Source organism: Cynara cardunculus (assembly GCF_001531365.2).
Source record: "Cynara cardunculus var. scolymus isolate 2C chromosome LG 3, CcrdV1, whole genome shotgun sequence".
Taxonomy (NCBI): Eukaryota; Viridiplantae; Streptophyta; class Magnoliopsida; order Asterales; family Asteraceae; genus Cynara; species Cynara cardunculus.
In genome coordinates, this window is record NC_037530.1 from 14001436 (window position 1) to 14023238 (window position 21803).

The window sequence follows — 21803 nt, forward strand, 5'->3', positions numbered from 1 at the left end:
GTGGAAAGTAATACCGTTTGGTTTAAAAAATGCTCCATCTGTCTTCCAAAAGGCAATGATAAGGATTTTTGAACCTATACTCAACAACACTCTGGTATACATCAATGATATCCTTCTGTTCTCACCAGACGAAAAATCTCACATAGATTTACTCACCAGGTTTCATTATGTTGTCAAAGAACATGGGATCATGTTATCCGAGAAGAAGATGGAAATCGGAGTAAATTCTATTGATTTTCTTGGTATGAAAATATCTTATGGACAATGCCAACCACAGCCTCACATTGCTCAAGAACTGCACGAGTTCCCAGGAATATTGACGTCGCAAAAAGAAATTCAACAATTTCTTGGGCTGGTAATTATATGGCAGATTCGTTGCCTAAATTATCAAGCCATATTGTGCATTTACTCCCCATGCTGGAAAAAAGTCCGCCCCCTTGGAGTAGGAAACAAACATTAGCTATAGAAAGGATAGCAACTAGCTGATGTGATGCCTCCTTTAAAGATGAATACTGTTTCTGACAAAAGGGTCCTCCAGACTGAAGCAAGCGATGAGTATTGGGGGGCAGTTCTAATAGTTTAAGACAAAACTGGTGTCAAAACAATTTGTGGATACAAAAGCGGCACGTTCAAAGAATCAGAGCAACACTACCACTCTACCTTCAAAGAGATCTTAGTTGTCAAAAGGGGAATAGAAAGATTCCAATTCCATCTAATCGGTCATGATTTCCAGATTGAAATGGATATGTCTTCCTTCCCACGCATGCTCCATTTCAAAAGAAAGATATTCCTAGAAGCCCAACTTTTGAGGTGGGCAAATTGGTTCTCTCAATGGAAATTCACTGTGAAACACATCAAGGGGTCAGAAAATATTCTAGCAAATTTTCTGTCCAGACCAAAGGACTATAAATATGATGTCCCAAAAGACATCCATACAATCCACAAAGCCAAGGTCCTTCCAATGTGTTTCCTGTGGAGAAAGCAAGCTCTTCCAGCTCGTTTATTCCAATTCCATCTAATCGGTAACCAATTACGAACAGATCCATCAAGCCCCTGTACAAACAAACACAGCTCCAGATTTCATTCGACATGAAAATGGAATGGTTGAAGTCAAATTCTCGAACAGAGAAACAAAGACAGACATATTTCCAACCATTCGATGTATATCTTAAGCATATTTTCGGATAATAATAGTAGTTTCATCCCTTATATTCAGCTAATTGTGTCATTTATAGAGATAATCCATGAATTAGATCACTCATTTCAGAGATAGTTCAGGAATTTTCAGCTATAGACATGCTATGTTGTTGACCCGCAGATTCAAGTTTTAATGCCAAAATCACTCAAAGTAGAATAAAAAAGTACCTCCATCTGAGCCATGGTGGGTGACGGTTTGTTCTGCTCCACTTCACCAGAAAAAGAGTGTTCATTGTTTGGGCTACTGTCATTACATTTTTGCTGGTCTTTTATGATGGATCTGGTTTGAGCAATGGTGAAGCAGATGTTCTTGAAGCTCTGATACAAGTGGTGCAGCCCAGTTTCCCTCTAGAGTTTGATCAAGGTTAATAAGACGTGGCGAAGATCAATTGAATTTATTAGTTAGGAAACCAAATTGATAGAATGATCCCCGAGACTAATAGCAGCAGCTGTGAAAATCAGAAAGAAAGAGTTGATAGAAATTGGAATAAATAGTATATTTCTTGGGTTTGTTATCACATCAGCCATATATATATATATGTGTGTGTGTGTAGGCACTATTCTCTCTCCTAGCAGACTCTTGCCCATATCAGAAATTAGATGATAACAGAAATAGAAGCTGTAAGGAGGCCTACTGGACCATTTTAATTTAGCAGATATTACCTTCTTCTAATTAAACTTGGGCCTGCGTTATGTTTGCATTGGTTGGGCCTTGTTCTTGCAATGAATATGCAACAAAAGTATTGAATTCTTCAGTTATTTATCTAACACTTTAGACTGTGGATAAGCACCAAATTTTTATTTATGTGCATTACGCAGTCTAAAATAAAAACCAAATGCTTAATGTTGTAGGTTGTAACTATATGTATCCTTATTGAATTATACAGGAAATATATGAGCTCTTGTTATAAACATGTACACAGATAGTTTTGGTTGTCTGTCAGGACCAGGACTAGAGCATGTAAACAAGAAGATTCTGAATAATTCTCCTTATTGCAGGCCACACCTTTTCAGCCCCAAACTCTGCATGAAGTCTATATTGGTAAATGGAGGAAGGTGGAAATGTATCGTTCAGTTAGTGGCACAACTCCACCAATGAAAACATTTTTAGATTTGCCATTGCATTTCCAGAAAGGAGAGGTATCTTTTGGAGTGGGATTCGAACCACCTTTAGCTGATTTGAGCTATGCCTTCACTGTGGCTTTACGTAGGGCCAACTTAAGCGTTAGGAACCCAAATCCTTTTGTTCTTCCCCCAAAGAAAGAGAAGAGCTTGCCATGGTGGGATGAGATGAGAAATTATATTCATGGCAAAACCACCCTGTCTTTCTCTGACATTTTATTTAATGTTCTTGGTACAGTTGATCCGTATGAAAAGTCTGACAAACTCCAAATGTCTTGTGGATATATGGAAATCCAGCAGTCAGATGGGCGTATTTATGTTTCTGCAAGGGAGGTGAATATATTTACGAGCAGTTTGGATACTTTGCTAAGGAATTCAACCATCAAACCTCCTACTGGGGGCCAGGGACCTTTCTTAGTTGCCCCAACTCTCATTCTTGAGGTTTTAATGGATTGGGGTTGTGACTCTGGCACCCCATTAAACCATTTTTTGTTTGCACTTCCATCTGAAGGGGTTGCTCGTGAGTATATATTCGATCCTTTCAGATCTACTTCACTCTCCCTGCGTGTCAATTTGGCCCTCAAAGCTATTCCCTCGTCTGAGAATCAGTCACAATCCTCTGATAAGATTGCATCATTTGATTCACCTACTATAAGTGTTGCTCCGCATGATATTGTTTGGCTAATAAAGTTCGGTAACTTGAATGTTCTTCCTCCTGTGAAATTGCGTTTCTTCTCTCGTTATCCTCGCTTTGGTGTTCCAAGAGTTGCTAGATCTGGCAACCTGGCATTAGACAAAGTGATGACAGAAGTTATGTTTCGTGTTGATATAACTCCAACCTGTATAAGGCATATGTCTTTAGATGATAATGATCCAGCTAGAGGATTGACTTTTAAGATGTCAAAGATAAAATCTGAAATGTATTTAGGTCGTGGAAAGCAAAAGTTCACATTTGATAGCAAGCGTGATCTTCTTGATCTTGTTTACCAGGGCATTGATCTGCATATGCCTAAGGTATATTTAAATAAGGAAGATTGCACAAGTGTTATTAAAGTTCAAACATCAAAGAAAAGCTCACAAGTAAATGATAATGCTGGAGGAACCACAGAAAGGCATCGTGATGATGGATTTTTATTGTCATCTGATTACTTTATAATCAGAAAGCAATCCCCCAAGGCAGATTGTTCAAGATTATTGACATGGCAAGAAGCTTGGAAAAGAAGTAATGCAATGACATATTATAAATCCGAATCTCGACGTGGAAGTGATAGTGATGAACAAGAAAAGTCTGACCCAAGTGATGATGACGGATATAATGTTGTGATAGCTGATAACTGTCAGCGCATTTTTGTGTATGGATTGAAGCTCCTTTGGACGATTGAGAACAGAAACGGTATGTTGTCATGGGGTAGTGAGTTAGCCAAAGCTGCTACTCCTCCAAAACCTTCTCCTTCTCGTCAGTATGCACAGAGGAAGCTACTTGAGGAGACCCAGCCGCCACAAAATAAAAGTGAACCTATTATTCAAGAAGACATCTCAAAGACCACTTCTCCTGGTCAAGATGGAAGTCCTTCTCCAAAACAAAAGGAAGCATCACAGTCTCCATCAGATTCAGATAAACCAGACCGTCAAACATTTGATGATGTTGGTAAGTGCAAGGCCACCTTAAAACTTTTGATGTAATCATTTATTGGACCATCACTCGGTATGTCTAAAGATTTCAGTGTTTTTGGCAGCAAAACATGACAATGTTGATGCCTCTGAGGAGGACGAGGAGGGCACTTGTCTTTTCATGGTAAATGTTATCGAGCCACAGTTCAATCTTCACTCAGAAGAAGCCAATGTAAGTTGTTACAACTTATTTTTTATAGTGTAATTGCTTGAAATTGGTTTAAGTAATATGCCCATCCTCTTCAGGGGTTTGTCTTTTTTCATCCATTAATTATTCATTTGATAATGTGTTTAGGATCTCTTGTATGGCTTGATATTTCATGTTCATAGCCTTCCTCCCTTCTGTCCTATTGTTTTCAGTTTCCCATAATGAATAATGACAAGTTGGATGATGACATCAGCTTTTTTACGGTTTGGGAGAGGGGGTGTCTAGTTTGGCCTAAACTGCAACCAGTCTTTTCATTTTTGTACTAAAACCTCTAGATGGTACTTGGTCAATCTCTTACCTACCATAGATGCTATCAACATTACTTACCTATCATCAAGGAAAATTTTAACGGCAAACTTGTACTCTGAAAAGGGAAGAGGATATGGTATATTAACAATGTATGTATTTTCAACTTGATGATTATGGTTTGGGTATATTTTATATGTTAATGGATTAAAATTTTATGGTCAACAGGGTAGATTTTTGCTTGCTGCTGCTAGTGGTCGAGTTTTAGCTCGCTCATTTCATAAAGTTGTTAATGTTGGCATCGAGGTGATTGAACAAGCAGCTGTGAGTAATGGAGGGGTAAATAATTGTGAAAGGCAACCTGAATTGATATGGAACCGATCAGAGCTCTCTATGATGTTGGAACACGTGCAGGCTCACGTTGCTCCAACTGATGTCGATCCAGGGGCTGGAGTCCAGTGGCTGCCCAAGATACGTAGGAGCTCGCCAAAAGTAAAGCGAACCGGAGCTCTACTTGAACAAGTGTTTATGCCCTGTGATATGTATTTCCGCTACACAAGGCACAAAGGTGAAGCTGCAGATTTGAAGGTGTGTTAAATGGGTTATTTTAAAAAGTTAAAGGAAAAGAAATTTCTATAAAGGACATGGACTTTGTATGTTGACGAAGAACAATATGAAATTTGCTGATGGTTAGCATCTTTGTTACAACTACTAGACAATCAAAGCTAAAGCTTAAGTTGTTGAAACCTTTCCTTTGCAGGTGAAACCTTTGAACGAACTTGCATTCAATTCTGATAATATAACAGCAACCATAACATCTCGCCAGTATCAAGTTATCCTCGATGTCATGAACAATCTACTCTTGGCCAGGCCTCCAAAGTAAGATTCTTTATCATTATTTACTCTTTCACATCAGGCCTCCAAAGTCAATGATATTTAGCTATTATAATATCTGTCTATGTATATGTAAAATCATACTACCAACAAACTGTAATATAAGATATATAATTAAGCAGCAGCTATTTGCTATATATTTGTACAATCTTACAAGTAAACTACGAAGCTTATAATCATGATTGATTTAACCTGAGGAAAATTTTCAATGAATGATTTGGTTCAGAAACTACAAGTTATATATATGTGACTGTACCTTTGATTTAACTAGTGTTTGTAATTCAGGCCTCAGAAAAGTAGTCTTCCAAAATCAGCAGAAGATGATGAAGACATGGAGGAGGAAGTCGATGAGGTTGTTCCTGATGGTATTGAAGAGGTAGAACTAGAACGAGTCAACCTTGAACAGAAAGAACGAGCACAAAACTTGCTTTACAATGATATAAGGAAGCTTGCAGTTCCCAATGATACCGCTGTAGACATCTCCTCGGAAAAGGAAGGGGATATGTGGATGGTAACCTGCAGTAGATCCATATTGGTAAGATTTAAAGTTTTTGAGTTATTCAATTCAAAAGTTTATGCCAAAGGAAAAGTTGGAAAGAATAAACATGATGCAGTTCTTGTGGACTATAGCTAGTGTTCTACGTCAGAGCCTTTCAAAACAAGTGATGTTTTAAATTGGAGCGAATGCCACTCTTGATCATTTTGATTGTAGTCATTTTATATGTACGTTATGGTATAAGATTACTTTTTCAGTTAAATTTCCTACTGAGGTTTGCTATGTATCATGTTAGTGAACTTTATATTTCATACAGAATATCAATAATTAGGCTTACATGTGTAAATTTATAAGAGTTGGTCCATATATAGGTCTGCAACTAATTGTATGAATTCCCATTGCTTTCTATGTTTTCTAATTCTAAGTTTTGGTATAAATAAAATTAAAAAAAAACTTGAAACTTCACCTTTACCTTTGCAGGTGCAAAAACTTAGGAAAGAAGTGGTAAATGCACAAAAATCCAGAAAGGCTGCGGCTGCTTCTTTGAGGGTGGTTTTGCGGAAAGCTGCACAGCAACGGTTAATGGAGAAGGAGAAAGAGAAAAATAAAGGCCCCTCATGTGCTATGCACGTATCTTTTCAATTGAAGAAAGTGGCATGGAGCATGCTTTTGGATGCGAAAGCTATTTCAGAGATAGAGATAAATGACATGGTATGTAGATCTTTGTTCATGAAATTGATTTTTGAAATCGAAACAACTAAGTTTTGAAGGTATTTTTGTTTGTATTCTGATGTTTTTGATGAATATTTTTAATTGGTGTATGCAGATATATGACTTTGACAGAGATTATAAAGATATTGGTGTTGCTAGATTCACAATAAAGTACTGTGTTGTGAAAAACTGCCTGCCGAACGCTAAATCTGACACACTTCTGGCTGCATGGAATCCTCCTTCAGAATGGGGAAAGTACGTAAACTTTTCATCTTTTGATAGATATATATGCTTATTAGAGGCAGGAACAAGTTTTTGTCTGTTCGACTTGTAAATAATTTTCTGCGTTAATTAGGTTGTGTAATGTTTCTTGTCCCCAAATATAGAAACTATAGATTAGGAGGTGTTGTAGCTGGTATTGTTTAAGTATGCAATAATAATTTTCATTTTATGGTTGCAATACCTGTTTGGTGTCGATATTTATAAGCTTTGGCTTTTTCTTTCTTTTTTGAAGTATATAATATTTATACACGAGAAATAACCACGCACACTTTTCACCTTTGGTGAGATTTGAATCCACTGGGACCAATGACCCTTATCCTTGAGTATGTTTAGATTAGGATTTTGTGTATGTAATTAACTGATGCGTCCCTTATTCTTAATTGATGCAATAACAGGAAAGTGATGATTCGAGTAGATGCAAAAGTTGGTGCTCGGAAGGATGGTGCCTCTCCTATTGAACTGTTCCAGGTAAACACTCCCATTCTCTCCTTTTATCCTATTGTCTTCATTATGAAATTGTGATCCTACTGATTTGCGTTCACATGTCATTGTTAAAGGGTATTTTCGAGTGAGAAAAAAAATAATAATTATTATTATTATTAATTAATTTGCTTGAAATGTTTCTCATCTTTCTATACTAATTGTTTAAACATATAGGCTGATGTTTACCCCTTGAAAATACATTTGACTGAGTCAATGTACCGAGTGATGTGGGGGTATTTCTTCCCAGAGGAGGAACAAGATAGCCACCGACGGCAGGTTTTAAGCCTCCCTCTATCGACTATTTCAACGTACAATTGTATTTGTATTTGTATTCGTATTTTGAGTTTAGAAACTGGATGTCACTTTGGAACGAATAGGAAGTTTGGAAGGTCTCCACAACTGCTGGATTCAGACGAGGCAAAAAAGGGAATGAGACTACAAAAGAATTAGAGGGATCCACTAAAAGCTCTGCTGATCCCTTGGTAAATATTCCAAATAGCTTACATGAAAATCTTAGGTGATGCATTTGGGTATTAAAATAATCTCTCCAAAATGGAGAAACAAAAGTTAAAATCTCTAAAAACATTGCATTCAACTCCAACAGATTCCCATTTTTGGAGATTTCAACATTAATTATATTATTAAAATATTCAATACATTTAATATCCCAACAGATTTTATTATACAATCAACTTGGTGGAAACAATAAAAAGAACCATTTCTCTCTTGAGCATTTAATTTCGATGAGTTCTTCGAATTTGAAGATTTTTATGTTCTTTCACCATTTTGGAGAAACTGCTGTAGGTTAAAATCTTCATTTTGGAGAATATGCTCTTAAATTCTATGGTTGGTATTGCATGCCTGCAGGCATCAAAGAAAGCAAAAGCATCAGCACATGAGTTGAGAAGAACTTCTTCTTTTGATAGAACATGGGAAGAAACTGTAGCGGAATCCGTGGCTAATGAACTTCTAGAAGAAATGCATTCTTCACCTATGTGTCTAGATCAGGATGAGTTGAGTAAACCTAAATCCAAGGACTCAAAAACCGCAAAAACTGCAAAACCTGCAAAAACTGCAAAACCTGCAAAAGCTTCAAAAACTGGTCAAGATCAAGAAGCCAAGGTGGGTAAACCAGCTGACAACAAAAAAGGCAAGCCTCAGGTGCTGAGAGAGTTTCATAATATCAAGATAAGTCAGGTGGGAGTTATTTTTCAAGGACATGAGTTATTCTTCAAAGTTGAAGCAAAGCATTATGTAAAAAAATGGTGTTGGAACAGGTAGAACTACTAGTGACGTACGAAGGCTCTAGATTTGCTGTCAGTGATCTGAGGTTGTTGATGGATTCATTCCACCGTGTTGAATTCACTGGTACTTGGAAGAAGCTGCTTGCAAGAGTGAAGAAGCATGTTATTTGGAGCGTCCTCAAGTCTGTTACGGGAATGCAGGTAAAAGAACACACAACCCGAAAATCCATTCTCTCTAATTACTTGAAACACAACAGATACATATATTTATTTTGGGGTATATGATTTCTGTCAATTGTTAAAGTAGATTGAAAGTATGATAATTTTGTTGGTGCAGGGTAAGAAGTTCAAAGATAAGATGCATGGTCAAAACAAAGAACCGAATCTAGCAAATGTCCCTACTCTTGATCATGATAGCGATAGCGATGGTGGGTCTGCTGGCATATCTGAGAATCTTGCTCTTGCTTTTCCAAAACCGGCAACTGATGGAGCTGGTGATGGATTTGTGACCTCTGTGAGAGGGTTATTCCATACACAGCGTCGTAAGGCCAAGGCCTTTGTGCTTCGTACAATGAGAAATGAAGGAGAAGAAGCAATGCCAGGCGAGTGGAGTGATCACGAGGATTATTCTCCTTTTGCGAGGCAACTCACCATAACCAAAGCTAAGAGGCTTATACGTCGCCACACCAGGAAGTACTCGCAGAAAGGTCAGTTTCCTTGCAACAAATGATCCTTTCTATGTTGTTTACAAGAAACTGTTGTTTTAAAATAAGTTGATGAAATTTGGTCAGGTTTTTCTGTTGATGGGCTTCCATCATCACCGACAGCATCCGACAGTGATTCTTCTTCGAGTGACTCCGACGATCCTTTTGAGGAATACCTCGAGTACAAGGCTGCCCAAGAAAAAGCTGCTGGGGAAAAGGAAAACCCGCCATCCACACAATGATCATGTGTTTTATAGATCTAGAATGTGTAGCTTCTTTATATCGACCCATCAGTTGTATAGGATGAAGGGATTTATTAAAGGTCTGAGACCTTTGCAATCCAAATAAATATGTCAGATTTTTCTGTCAAAATTTCCAATCCATTCCTTCATTTTGCAGGTCATATATTCATTGCATCATGGAACACAGATCACATTAATTTCTTGTAACAGAAGAACATACAAACTGGGATTGTAATGAAAGCAGGAAACGCTTTACTTCTTGTGTTTTTAACTTAAAACCATGTTGGGGATTTTAAAAAAGAACCCCAGTCGGTATAAAAACAGCTAAGACACAGAATTTGAGCTAGTAGCAGCAGGCAATTAAAACCAACAAATCCATATGTACACAAAGTAAGCTAAAATCCTCTATTTAGTTTTGAATTGGTTGATATATATAATATATATTTATATGTATATATGCAAGAGAAGCCTTGCTGCTCAGTTGCCAAATCCAAGCTCAGCATCGTTGCTGCATCTAGGCATTGTGGTTCCAAAGTTGGATCCATTGTACTCATCCTACAACACCACCAAATAAAGACTTGTTAATTAGTACTCACTATGCCTCATGACTATTGAAGAATGATTGCAGGTGTTAATCAACCCTTTAATTGGTTCTTAGAAACCAAACCAAACCAAACTAACCCGGTATCACCAGGTCAAATGCACGCATATCTGACCTCTACTCCAGAGAATAGAAGAAAAAAATGCATGTGAGAATGACAATTAGTCAAATGTCAAATTATCCTTTGTGGCAAAAAATAAGAGAATCTTGTGGACAAAACACAATGCCATAAATAATTTGTAATGACACCCTGTGTAATACAGGTAATTTAAGCTTTGATATTTAGCCATATATGAATAGCTACGGTAAGAAATGGGATATCACACAATAGAGTTGAAATTTTCATGGGTGGAGGACGTATTAAAATTTTATGAAGATAAGATAAGATGCTATTCATTAAAATCAAATATTATACAATTTACGGCCCTTGTCTCTGTTTTCTTTGAATTGAGTAAATGAAACCCATAATCACATGTTAATTCTATCTCACAGACAAAATTGTTTGAAATGTTGAATGGCCTAAACTTAATAATTTCGGTTGGGAGTAAAGGGAAGATATATAGTACCTTACACTTGTACACCTGTTCAGCTAGCGAAGAAGATTGATCATTGGATTTCTTCGAAAGGTCCCTCATTGTGCCCTGTATAAGTGGAGACACAAGCGTGGAAGTTTTTAAGGTAAAGACCAAAAATGGTAAGAACATGCTTAATGAGACCCAACAGTAATGGATATAACCTTACAAAGATGAACATTACTTTTCAATGAACAAACAGAATTACAAGTCACTAAAACATTCAAGTTAAAGATATGTAGCACGTCGTTTTGAATTACAATAGATACAAGTAATCTGCCAAGATTCGTTAGAACAACAGATAATATAATTGTCCCCATCTTTGCATAACTCTTCCTCCCCCCCAAAAAATAAAAAATAAAAAAATAATGGCTCCATTCATTATAGGAGGAAGATGTACATAGAGTAGACAAAACACCACATTCTACTTACAAGAAGACATAGACGACAAGTTGTAGTTTGAAACATTACATAGTGTTTAGGTGCTTCTAAGCTCAGCTATTTTCCTTGTTCACCTGATAATGGAGGTCACTAATCTTGCTACTGGCTAGAAGCCCAGAAATCTACAAATTTGGACGTTGACAGTCATAGTATCCAATACTTTTTTAGTGCAGTTTCCTACAAATTTGAACCATTACACTAGCTGTGACAACATCCTCTCAGTTTATAATTGGGTCACAGCCTACTGATATCATCCAAAAACAAAGAATTGTATGATTCTACCTACTCTAGCTCTCACAGATTATGACTGTCACCCTTCTGCTCAGACATGCCATTTAAAGACTCTCAAAAGCTATAGGACGGATCCACAACTACTCCTGACTCAATAATTTATCATAATAAGAACTATGCAGATACTCTATGAGCACACTCAAAATTTAGGGTCTTCCCGTAGGCATGTATGAAGGGGTTTGCAAAAAAGAAAAGAAATTGGAGCGTTGCATTTAGAGTTGCCAAGCAATTGCTTTTAATAGTCTTTACTTCCTGAAGGGCACAATTCAAGTTATCTGTTTAGTTGTCAATATTTGCCATCCCTATTTCTCCATGGAATCAAATCCAGCATTAATGTTGCTCTATGCATCAAATTTGGAGCTCAAAGGATTCATGGTCACCATTAAAAAAAAAACCAACCCAGTAACTCCCACCCAAAAATAGGGACTGCAGGGGGTTGAGATGTACGCAGACTTGACCTCTACCACAAAAGACAAAGCGGTTATTTCCATGAAGACCCCCAAGAGTGAGAAGAAATAGATAGAATGAACGAGGACTAGCACATGCTGAACATAGAGTGAGAAAATTAAGTAAAAAGATAATGAGTAGGTACATTGAAAACATATACAAGGTAAGGTAGGGTAAGATGAGACACACATAGAGCAAGTGAGGCAGAACAATATTGAGCAAGTATCGCAAAAACACAACCCTAGTCTAAACTGCTAGCCCTCTACCCTCTCCCAAACCTCTCCTATTGGTTCCCATATCTAGTCTGGGCTTCCATCTCAAAATACTCCTATCAGAGTTCATGTCCTTAGAAATGTCTAAGGCTGCCATGTCCATCCTCAGATACTTATCCCATGTCCTCCTCAGACTTCCCATCCTCATCCCCTCAATTGTCACTCTTTCTACTCTTCTCATTAGTGTTGTCAACAGTCTCCTACGAACGTGCCCAAACCATCGCAATCTCCGCTCTCACAATTTATCCAAGATTGGGGCAACTCCTAACTCTGTCCAGAAAACCTCATTGTGAAATCTGTCTAACATGGTCCGACCACAAGTGCACCTAAGCATCCTCATCTCCGCAACTTCCGACCTCCTCTCAACGACCTTCCTTGTCACCCAAAATTCCAAACACTGCAACATATTGTTTGATTGCTACCCTACAGAATTTGCCTTTCAGTTTTACTGGAACCTTCTTGTCGCACAACACCCTTGTGGCAGCTCTCAACTTTAGCCATTCTGCCTTTATGCGATGTGTTGCGTCTTCCTCGACCTCCCCATCTTTTTGAATCATGAAAACTAAATACTTGAAACTGTCCCTTCGGGTTACCTTCCCCCCCCCCCTCTCCTCGATTATTGACTTCAACCCCTCTTCTATACGTTCCCTTGAAATTACAACAAACATTTTCTGTTTTAGAACAACTAATTCGCAACCTAGTGTTCCCCAAGTCATTGTACCATTCTAACCTCTCGTTGGCCTCTTATCACCTGCTCCCACAATTTTATTGTGGGGCTAAGTAGCTTTATGCAATGATAGTTACCACAACATTGAGCATCACCTTTGTTCTTATAGAGCGGCACCACCATTCTAAGCCTCCACTCTTCGGGCATCCTGACAGTCGTGAGGAAGACATTGAAGTGTCTTGTTATCCATTGCATACCCGCTTCTCCCAAAAATGGCCATATCGGCCATCTGGTCCTGTCCTACGACCTACCCATACCCATCTTCTTAGAGAACTTCACTTCCCCTAAAGCTAATACGCCGACAGTAACATAAATTGCGTCTTTACTAAAGTACCCCTACCCCATATCCATCCCTCTCTCTTTCCTGGTTAAATAGCTTATACAGATAACCACATCGTCTCTTCTTAATATCTTCATTATTTAGTAAAACCCGCTCATTTTCATCCTTGCTACACCTTATGCTTCCTAAATCCTAGCATCTCCTTTCTCTGGCTTCTGCTAGCTTATATATCCCACTTCTTCCCTCTTTGATATCTAACTTCCTACGCATTCTCATATTCCTTGTCTTTTGCCATAGACACCACTTTTTTGCCTCTTGTTTTGCATCCTTGTACAGTACCTTCAACCTAGTCTTTTCTCCTCTTCCTTGCATGACATCAACTCTTAAAACCAGTTTGTTTTACCTTAACCTTTGTTTGTACGTCTTCGCTCCAACACCAAAAGTCCTTTTGTCCATAGTCCTCCCTAACAAAACCCCTAACATATCCTTAGCTACTACTGTAACGACATAAGCCACATTACTCTTGTAACAACCCACTTTTAGAGGGTAGTTGATTGTGTTGTCAGAAAACTTAGGTATGCTATTGAATAGAAGGCTTTGTTGATCGAGTTTGAAATTAACCAGTCCTTATCGTAAGTGCATCCTAAGGATTTTAGACTTCCGACGAAGATTGAATCCAAGAGAATAATGCACAGCTTTAGTTTATAATAATACGATCTGAATCAGTGCAACTGATTTAATAATCGGTTAATAATCAATCATGTACCAACGTTATAATCAGAAGTTAAGAATGTTTAAGAAAACAATTCTAAGTAATATGGGTTGTTGTGGGATAAACATATTAAGTAGCCATGAAGTTTGAGTTAACTAACAATATCAAAGAGATGATCGGTTTGAAAACGATAATATATTCTATTGGGTACAAATCACACTGTTGACATATGTATGTCAAAATGTAGAGAAAAATGAGATGATCATAACGATGTACTTAACTTTATAATAGAAGGTATTATGTATAATATTTATTTAACTAAATGATAAAATAATTTAATTGAAAAGTCTGCTTAGTGGGACAAATATGTGGCTGAAAAGGTGGTTAATGTGGATGAAATGGAGATTTTTCCTTTGAAACTTAGCCACATCATTAAAAGCACTTAATGCCCCCATTTATGAGCCACTATAAATAAGATATACCCTCCCTTAGCTCATAAAAAGAATATAGATGAAGAGTTACCACAAAACAGTTAAAGAACAAGGTAACAGCACGGCAGGAAAAAGGGGGTTAGCAGGAAAAAAAAAAGAAGTTGAAGAAACTCAAGTCTCCTGCCTTTAAAACATCAGGTGATCACATGGCAAATTGTGATACACATGATGTAATAGTATTTTGATTTCATGAATGCATCCTTCATGCTAAAACTTGTATAGTAATCTTTCAAAAAATAAGATTTATCTACATCTTGCATAAGTGTTTTGATAATTTGAATGCATAACTTAAGTTGAAAGTTCCCTGTTTGCTCCATCATGATGATAAATGCATATGGGATTACTTCCCTTCTTACTAGAAACAGATTATTTGTCGAATTGCCTGTAAGGTATAGGTGTAAGTATTGATGTTGATGCTGCAAATGTCATTTCTATGCCATTCGTCATCTAATTCTGGTTTGAGAAAGAAAGAAAATCTTCCTGAAATGCAGGTTGTAATATATGTGCCTTGATACCAATATAAATTGCATTTAGAGACAGAGAGAGATAGTGGAGAGAGTGAAAGTGATAAATAGAATGTAAACAATCGCATGTTTGTTTCTGAATATAAAGATGAGCGTATATTATATTATTTATACATAGAAAGTAAAGTGGGTGCAACATTTCCGCAGTCCTATAAGAAACACAAGGCCAATAACAATGCATCCTCTCCTAAATACATGTTATCAGTAACCACACCTAGTGGTTGCCACTTAAGTAATTTTGAGCTAAACTTGTACAGTACACCTTCTATACTTCGCATCATCCTATTTGGTAATTTAATTTTATAGCAAAAATCCAAAATCAAACTGAAATACAGGCCAATAAAATAAAAAATTGAAACTGGAACTGCATAAACTGTCTTGTTCGCTTTTAGAGAAGTAATAAAACTGCATACAGCAGCATGGTATTGGTGTAGATAAAAGCCGTATCGAAGCTTACCACAGAGAAAGTCTGGATAACAGCTAAAGGTAGCATAAAAGATAGTATTTCACTGTTTAACAATTCATATTTTTTCAAACATATCTCTATTTTCAGCCATTATGTTTCTTTAGGACCATGTGATGACCATGGGAAGAAGAAACTCCCCTCTGCTAGCTTCCTCTTGTTAAGCCTATTGACCTAATTTACTTCCCTCTTCGACTCCATGTAAACTTTCCTTAAAGCCCATGTTGTTGTCTCATAAATCAGATGATATTACACTAATTCATGATTATGCCGATTACATATTCGAGAGTTTAAGTGCTTTATGTAGAGGATGATATTTGTTTGTGTACTATATAAATTCTGGATGCCATCTTATCGATGATCTTCTGAAGAAAAAGGACGATATCTTGCATAAACGTAGACATAGACTTGAGCTGTCTGCTGATGTATGAGAACATGGCAAGCGGTATTATGCATAAGACAGACTTGAATGTGTCCGAGACAGTCCCTCACCAACATACAAGCCATAGTATAATTTAACAACAGCGAACATGCAACTTGTACAGGAAAAACGAATAGGCGAGATACAAACCCTGTTTGCCCAGAAAAGTCCACAGGCATTGCAAAGAGTCCTAGGACCAGCCGGCCCTCGTCGCATCATTGGGGTGTCCATTGAGCAAGTACCACAATGAGCACATCTGACGACCAATGGAGAGTTGACATGTAGATGCAATTAGTGAATTTATATATTTTTTGTTTTATATTAGCATTGCAGAGGACAAAAGAGAGATGCAGAGATACCATTGAATAATCATAGAAATGGTTGGAGGCAAACAGTACTACAAACTACTGTATTGTGGTTATAAAAAACTCACACAGAAAGGGTTGGCCTTTGTAGGAATTATTAAAGAGTTGTTTGACAGTTGTTGAATGGTTTGGTGCAAAATGATTAAGTGGTCAGAATGATTAAGAGGCTCTCATGATATAGTGCAAAATGAAATATAATTTTTCGGTAATTGTTTAAAATGGAATTAGAATGCTGAATGGTTAAGGGAGGCCTATGATACAAAATCATTCACACGGTTTTAGAACTATTAAGAGGCAGACTTTTTTTTTGCCAAACAAGGTTCACCTTTTAGCGATTCAGAGCCTGCCTCTTAATGGAATGATTAAGAGGTAAACAAACAGCCCCTAAGTATGTCTGGTCGATACACATGCCCATAAAGAGTTATAATACACACCATCTTAATTCAGTTCCATAAACATGTGACCATTAAAAGTAAATATATACACGGTTCATGACTCACGTAGTTGTGACTGGGATCTCATCTTGTTCTGCACCCTCAGCTTCTCCAGTGTTCCAAGGAGCAGATTCCTTGGAATTTTGGGACGTTACAAATTGGCCCTTCTTACGGTTCATCCTGCCGTAGCAATACTGATAAGTAACAAGCGCCAACATGGGAAGGGATCTATAATTCAGTTTAAGGTTGAAAGAAAGCAAGGAATACTACTGTACCATAAGCCTTTTAAAAATATCTACCCTATGATCTATATAAACAATAGAAGTTGTAAACAGCATGTATATTAGTCATTATTATACTAACAAACAGATAGGGAAACCAAAGTATATGAATCAGTGGTCAAACTTCATATAAGAGATGCAACCTTTCCCAATAGTCAAGCAAATCCTACTATAAAACATTGAACATCAAACAACCAAAGCATATCTGTTTCTGATCCCTATGGTGAATCTAAAATGATTGAATAGGACCCTGACCGATTCATACTTACAACTAAGAACTAAATCAAAACCAACTAATCCAGGGAAGCCACAACTTTATACCCTCAGGTGTGTCCAAATCAAGTAGTGATGCAAGTCCAAATAAGCAGACAACGCTGAGATGGCGAACGACGATTAAAGAATAAGGTCAAGCTTTCCACAATTTAAATTCACATCAATGACAACTGACATCTAACTCACCAAAGAGAAAAATAAATTATGTACTGCTTCTGTAAGTTTTTGTAAGAGAAATTGTATTTCATAAAAATAACCAAACACACCAATGTCATTTGAGGACAAACAGGCAAAAGTTACTCATCTCCCTCAAAGTGAAGGTCAACAGATCAACAATTTAAGAAAAATAAGCGGTAGAATGTTTTCCATGCTTGTAACCTCTTTCAGTACTTCTAAATTACATGTCACTTGTGTAAGTTGTTTCGTGCATAGAAGCAATGTCTACTTATGTTATATTGATAGATTAAGGAAGAGTGAAGTTGTAGATGACTGAATATAGAACTGGAGGCAAAATACAAACTATTAGTCATACACTCATACTTTCACATGCTTCCCTAATTTGATCGAACTAAATAAGGAATACAGGTTATTTTCCCTTAGTGCTCTTGTACACTGGTTATTTAGTTAATATTTCTTTTATGGGGAGGAGAGGAGGTTCAGGTCGCCAACAAGAGAGACTCGGTGTTGACATTTCTTGCCACAGGAAAAGATACCAAAGGTAAATTTTATACTTAAGGACTGGACATCTGCTTGCACAAATTTTATTGACATCACAAATTCCAGTATTCATGTCTCAATCTCGAGTTACCTTGAGGACCAACTTCCATTTTCAAGACAAGTGGTTGTATAACTACATGAACATTTTCATGTAAAATCACATATAAATAAAGCCATCTTATAAACAAGTTGGGTACTCCAAGGTCCCACTTTGGCAAAGAGACATGGACCTGTAAGTGATAAAATGTTCAAGAAAATTGAATAAATCAGATAAAGTCAAGCTCTAAAGCAAGAACATGGCTTCATAAATCAAGCATCAACATAGCACATATCTATATCCATCTCACAAAACATCCTAGATACCTTACAACTATCAAATGTGATTCCATAAATTGAAAGGACGTAGATGATTAAGATGATAAAGTTCCAACTAACCAAGTTCCTTTCAGGTACAGGCATTTATATAATTTCAAAATGCTCATGCTAATCTAAGGTGTTCTCGGTAGTGATACATCAACAACTTAAGGCTTCCACAATATTACCTGCGAGCAACTTCTTGACGAACATTGTATCTGATCTTCTTCTCAAAGCAACGCTCTTTCCTCTTCTGACGGAACCTGCTTAGAGAAGCAGCTCTACGAGGGTCACTACAGCGACCAGGATAATCCAAATCCTGAACCAGAAAAAAGAAGCAACTAATGTAGAGAAGACAAATACTAGCACATGCAATTGACAATGAAGCTTCAAATGGTCAAACAATTACTCTAGGATTTTGGTATGCTGATTCTGCACCTTGCTGACCAACTGGGAATTCACATCCCCCAAGATGTAAAAACACCTTTTGCACCTGCGATCATCAAACAACACTCAGTTTTCAAACCCAGGAAGTAGAGAGACAGGAATAAACATGCTCCTTGTTATCACCAGTAGAGGTTTGTTCCATACTTCTATGCATCCTCACTAACTTATCTTTTTATAAACTCAATTCAAGTTCGGTCATCAATCTAATGTTTTTGTTTAACAACATGAATGATAAAAAAATTTAGCCCCAATTAAACATTTTTTGTATTTCTAACAGGCACATTATCATCACTAATCAGGTAAACTTCAACAAATAAACGAGGATACTAAAAAAATGATAGTTAAGTTTCAAAACCCCCAAATTAAACAGTCCAATTAACAGGTTAAGTCAAGATCTCAATCTCACACCCCTAAAGTTTTCTCGAGGAATCAAAAGAAAGTGAATTCGTCTTGTTAAAATGAACACAACGAAGTGAACTGAAGCTCCAAACTAAAATTTTGCATTCGTTCTAGTTGTCAGTCAAATATACGATTAAAATTCCGAATAGAAATTTCAGTTTTCCCTGTCTCTTACAAACACATTAACGTTACATACGCTAAAAGCAGTAAATGAAGAAAACAAGACTCAATACTCCGACCTTGTCCGTAGTGACATTGTCAAACACGTATACTTGGCCACAATAAGAAAGAGTGAGCTGGTCACCGGCGTCGCCGCGCGGCATTATGGCGAGGTCCGAGTAAACGACCCCATCGATTCCCTCAAAATCACAAATGCCATCACTCCCGCCGTCGACATCTTCGAGGCCGTATGAAACATTCCGGTCATCCATCGAATCAACTCCATTACGGACTCCGCCGGGATGGCTCGGAACTTCTTCCGGCGGAATCTCACCAAACTCACTCATCGACGACTTCCCGTACATTGTAGGTTTTGAAGAATAGCACAAGTGCCTTCTCAGTATGCGTTATGTATAGGTTTTGGGAGGGGGGCCTGCTGAGCTAAAATTACCAGTTTGCCCTTTGGGAAAGATTATACTTACAAAAAGGCCAAGTAAGAAAATGGAAGTTAGTAGGGGCAATTCAGACATTCAAGTGATGAGGAATGTGTTGGTCTCTTTTCTACATGAGGACATTCCAATTTGTTCAAAAAATTTGGTGGCTTTCAACATGATTTCTTGGCTTTTATGTTGTAGTATGTAGTTTTACCAAAAAGTCCCTTGACTTTGACTAGACTAAAACAATGAGTATATTTTCATGAAATTTTATAGTTAAATTCATAGGATGGGAGTGTTTACTTTTTGTTTTGAGCGGTGTAACCTCCAAACCGTAAACTAAATTGTAATGGTGGTTAAAAAAATTCTAAATTGAATCGTTTGATAGCAAATAACCAAACCAGTTAAACCGGACCACAAAAAACAGTATGGTATGACCGGTTTAAACGGTTTAGACCTGTTATGTGCTTTAAACTAAAAAAATGATATCTATATCTGAATGAAATTTCTATCAATATAGCACTATTAAGAAATAGTATACCGGATAACAAAAAAACGTCTATCTCTAAAATGAAAAAATTACATTGAGCAAATGAAAGAGAAAAAAAAAAAGTTAAACAAGTCCACCAACAATAGTTGTAATTTTGGACAAACGTTGAGCAAGATTAAGGATAATTTGGAATTTTGAATTTGATTTTTAACGAATTTCAGAAGTTTACCAATTCAGAAATGAAAAGTAAAAACATAATGTCTTTGACGAACTTTTTTTAGCTAGGGCATAAAAGTAAAGACTACAAGATGAAAAATAAACATAATCAATACATATGTATTTTGACAATCGGTTCCGTCCAGACCACTTAAAAAAGTACAATAGGCAGACTAGAGCGGACCAAGCGGCTTTGCTATTTTTCAACCTGGACTAGATCGCCAGACCACTCAAACAGCCAAAAATGATCTACTTGGCTTGGTTCGACCGGTTTGAACAATCCCAACAGTTTTTTTTTTGAACACCCCTTTTATGTGTTATTTAAATCATTTATATTTTAGAATGATTGGGAAAAAATCAAATTAAAATATGTGTATGGATAAAATTATTGTATTATTTCATATAAGGTTAAAGTAGTTCTTTTACGTATTTACTGTAAACGTCTACTTTTGATGTTTACATATTTTGTTTGAGGCATATGCTTTGAATCAGGTGCACCAAGTTACTGAGATATGGTGATGACCATGGGAATATGATGGTGATCGAATAAGCTCACCACACCATTAAGCTTGTGAAGCTCTAAACAAACAACCCTATGGAGTAGGACATGTTCAAATCACTACATTTAGTCTCCATATTTTTCTTTTTTAAAGTCTGGGATAGTTTTTATAGCTTTTAGTTTTATTTTCTTGCATGATTACATGATGTAAAGGTAGTTACCTATGGAATCATAGCCCAAATAATTCTTTGGTTACTTGTCACTCACCTAGGTCACTTTGTTCTTGCTAGGACTAGCAAAATTCTTCTTGGGTCACAACTTAGCTCACATAATCTACACTTGATTAGGGAATGGCATAGGCCTTCATTTGTTATTCAATATAGTCACCTGCACCTTTCAAACACTATAATCCCCACAAAATCCAACGAGGACATTGTCTTATTTAATTTCTACCAATAAAACTAAAACTAACCTATTTCTACAAACATTTTTCAAAACCAACCCATTTTTGCAAAAAACTCCATGATGCCACCTCAATACTCTTGATTCTTCCTTTAATATATATATATATATATATATATATAGATAGATTACCTTGCATGTACAATTTAATGAACAAGATTGGTCTTTCCTTTCACCGACCAGCTTGCACGCGAGGGAGATGGGGGAATAAGATTAACCCAAATTAATGGATGAATCACAATCCCTAATCCTTAGCCATCACTTACCTCATTTAGTATCCTTGTGATAGTTATCATATAATAACTTGTTTTCTCCTAACAATAGTCTTTAAAATTGTATATAAGTACTCATTATTTGTTGATGACTTTCTTCGTCAATCTTGTGTAGTTAATAAGTGTGTTCTCATGAACACGTGGTTGATTGATGAAAGAAAGCATCGATAAGTTTAAATTTGATACAAAATGTTAAAAGGTATCACAATAATTGTGTTACAATTTTATTTCTGAATGTTTTATTTTGTTAGAATAAAGA

General features: G+C 36.8%; 2 protein-coding genes across 3 annotated transcripts in view; one reads left to right on the plus strand and one right to left on the minus strand.

Annotated features, from left to right (window-relative positions):
- The window catches only part of LOC112508981 (protein SABRE-like), a 41266-nt gene extending 31750 nt beyond the window's left edge, over window positions 1-9516 (plus strand). The window contains exons 8-22 of the mRNA XM_025113851.1: window positions 2197-3967; window positions 4056-4162; window positions 4673-5032; window positions 5205-5323; window positions 5624-5873; window positions 6315-6545; window positions 6661-6800; window positions 7223-7295; window positions 7485-7586; window positions 7688-7827; window positions 7985-8006; window positions 8115-8507; window positions 8588-8755; window positions 8892-9261; window positions 9346-9516. Coding sequence (XP_024969619.1) covers window positions 2197-3967; window positions 4056-4162; window positions 4673-5032; window positions 5205-5323; window positions 5624-5873; window positions 6315-6545; window positions 6661-6800; window positions 7223-7295; window positions 7485-7586; window positions 7688-7827; window positions 7985-8006; window positions 8115-8507; window positions 8588-8755; window positions 8892-9261; window positions 9346-9500 — 4401 coding nt within the window. The 3' untranslated portion in view covers window positions 9501-9516. The remainder of the gene's footprint in view (window positions 1-2196; window positions 3968-4055; window positions 4163-4672; window positions 5033-5204; window positions 5324-5623; window positions 5874-6314; window positions 6546-6660; window positions 6801-7222; window positions 7296-7484; window positions 7587-7687; window positions 7828-7984; window positions 8007-8114; window positions 8508-8587; window positions 8756-8891; window positions 9262-9345) is intronic.
- Window positions 9517-9536: 20 nt separating this feature from the next.
- LOC112509370 (GATA transcription factor 25-like) lies at window positions 9537-19547 on the minus strand. 2 transcript variants are annotated; one of them, XM_025114300.1, is made up of 7 exons: window positions 19252-19547; window positions 18576-18659; window positions 18355-18485; window positions 16608-16721; window positions 15893-15998; window positions 10668-10742; window positions 9681-10055 (listed from the first exon to the last, which is right to left on the minus strand). In XM_025114300.1, exons 1-7 carry the CDS (start codon window positions 19534-19536, stop codon window positions 9978-9980), a joined length of 873 nt encoding a protein of 290 aa, XP_024970068.1. In that variant the 5' UTR covers window positions 19537-19547; the 3' UTR covers window positions 9681-9977. The 2 variants fall into 2 exon arrangements, with proteins under 2 accessions (XP_024970069.1, XP_024970068.1); XM_025114301.1 differs by lacking the exon at window positions 16608-16721 and having other exon boundaries at window positions 9537-10055.
- Window positions 19548-21803: the final 2256 nt, after the last annotated feature.